The sequence below is a fragment of the Buceros rhinoceros genome, unplaced genomic scaffold (genome assembly GCF_000710305.1).
Source record: "Buceros rhinoceros silvestris isolate BGI_N320 unplaced genomic scaffold, ASM71030v1 scaffold32094, whole genome shotgun sequence".
In the NCBI taxonomy this organism is placed as follows: domain Eukaryota; kingdom Metazoa; phylum Chordata; class Aves; order Bucerotiformes; family Bucerotidae; genus Buceros; species Buceros rhinoceros.
The window spans coordinates 4,821-6,987 of NW_010407049.1; the positions used below are offsets into that span (position 1 = coordinate 4,821).

General features: G+C 42.8%; 1 protein-coding gene across 1 annotated transcript; it reads right to left on the minus strand.

Moving 5' to 3' along the window:
• Positions 1–1,077: 1,077 nt before the first annotated feature.
• On the minus strand, positions 1,078–1,463 carry MBLAC2 (metallo-beta-lactamase domain containing 2; the record flags this gene model as incomplete). The annotated part of the gene is made up of 1 exon (XM_010134349.1): positions 1,078–1,463. A coding segment is annotated over one exon (386 nt), but the record flags the coding sequence as incomplete, so codon positions are not given.
• Between the last annotated feature and the right edge of the window lie 704 nt (positions 1,464–2,167).

A 2,167-nucleotide genomic window follows, 5' to 3' on the forward strand; every position in this document is an offset into this window, starting at 1 on the left:
AGTTACATTCAACATGCGGTAACAAGCGTACTGGCTGCTTAATCCAGCACCTGCAGCAGTGTAAGGGAACCTTAAAGCCTCCTTCCTCCTTCCCCTGCCACAGAGCATTAACAACCAAGTTACAATCCAGGCATATTAAAACACTCTACAACACAAATAAAATCTTTAAGGTTGTCACAGTTGCGTTCTCTCAAATTTACAGAGGAACATACTCTGTAAATATTATTTTTTTATGAGCTCAACAGAAAAAAAACCCAAACACATCAAGCAAGGGCTCAATCCACTTTGTACAGGCTAGTCTAACGAATTCATTAGTTCACAAAAATTCCTAACTAACAAACCTATAAGCAAAGCAGTTTGTAGCCAATGGTAAGAGTGCTCATTCTTGCTCCTTGGCTGCGGCGCAAGGGAACAGCTGCAGCTCATCTGCTGTTGGATCCACATCAAAAGCTGATTTATCTGTACTTTCCTGCCTGGAAGTTTGGTCTATAGCATTTCCATAGGTTACTGCATTCTGAAGAAGCTGCCAGCCAGCTCCTCTGCAAAGATGCAAGCGATGATGGGTGCAGCAGACCACAGTGGCAGGTGACCAGGGTTGCAGAACGGCCCTTGTCTCTTTCTGCCCACCAAGTCCTGCATAGGTGTGGCTCTTGCTGTCACTTAACTATGCTGTTCCCAGCACACACCAGTTCTTTGGCCAAAACTTGAGCAGGACTTGAGTGAATGGTCACAAGCCTATTGCAACATCAACAAGGTTTCGGGCATGAAGTAAAACCTCTCATTTTGGCAATATGCATCTGTCAGAATCATAACAAAAATAAACTAATGTACTCCAATCATAATACCTGTGCAAACATGCTCTGGAAAACTAGAAAGAAAAATGGTAACTTTGTCTAAGGCTACTAGCTTACGTGCTTTTTATGAAAATAGGAATAAAATAGGCAAAAATAGGGAGAATTTTTTCAGCTCATCTGCATCCGTTTTCCAGTTGTTTACTAACTCACACCACGTTTGCTTCTATTGACACTTTCACAAGCCATTTCTTCTCTCAACAGGAAGCAGATCACATGATCCGCACTAAGAAGTGACTCTCGGATTTGTGATGCGGAGCACTATGCTTGCAATGGACCTCATGGCACAAGTAGAAACTTTGTGACACACTCCAGCTTGTGAAATGTAGTTAGAAGCTAACCGATACAGCCTTTCTGACCCAAAAATGTTGAAGTGCCCAGGCAGTACTTTCTCCACCAGACCTCTGTCCACCAGCTCCATCAGGCGCCTGCAGCTTGCAACATAGTCACTGATTCTGCTGTAGGGAAGCCAGTCAATCATGGATCCATCGTACACCACATCTCCACTGAACAGGATCTTCCGTTCTTTGTCATGTAAGCAAATGCTACCCCTTGAGTGACCAGGCATGTGCATCACAGTAAGCTGTCGGTCCCCGAGGCTGATCACATCCCCTGCGAACAAAGGTGTGACAGGGGAATGTATGCATTAATCATGTACCACAAAGAGTATGAGGTACCCATATGCTGAGTTTGTGTGTGCTGTATATCCACAGCAATGGGAGCAGGACTTTTATTTTATCGGGGAGTGCCACAGGGGCATGTGAAAGATACACTTGGCAAAAAGGTCTTTTCCAATGACCGTAGTCAGGTTTTGGCCCTATTAACTGAATATTACCACCCTAATAAACTAAATAATGTGAAAATGTGAGAGAAAATTAATTAGGACACAAACAGGATACCCCTAAGTGTCTCCTTTGAAAGTTTACAAAGTAAGATATTTCACAGTTTATTGTAGTTTCCCCCCTCACTTAATTCACCTAGAATTGCATTGCTCTTGCTTTTGAGGGGCAAAAGGACAGAAAATAAACTGCTGGGGGAGAACCAAGGCTGGCCTCCAAACACCTTCTTAATCTCATTCAATCAGATATATAAATACAGAATATCTGTAACGTTGCAACATTTTTTTTCCAGCTTAAATGGGAGTGTGTTTTCATTGTACTAGCCACTGCCGGTACTTCCAGCAGAAAGTAGCCTAGGGATGGAGAACAGGCCAAGTCAATCTGCCGTCGATTCTGAACTGTTATGCCATCTTAATTATAAATGTGCAAAATCTATTCATTTACAGGTGGTAAACAGGTAAACTTTAGGGCTGTGTA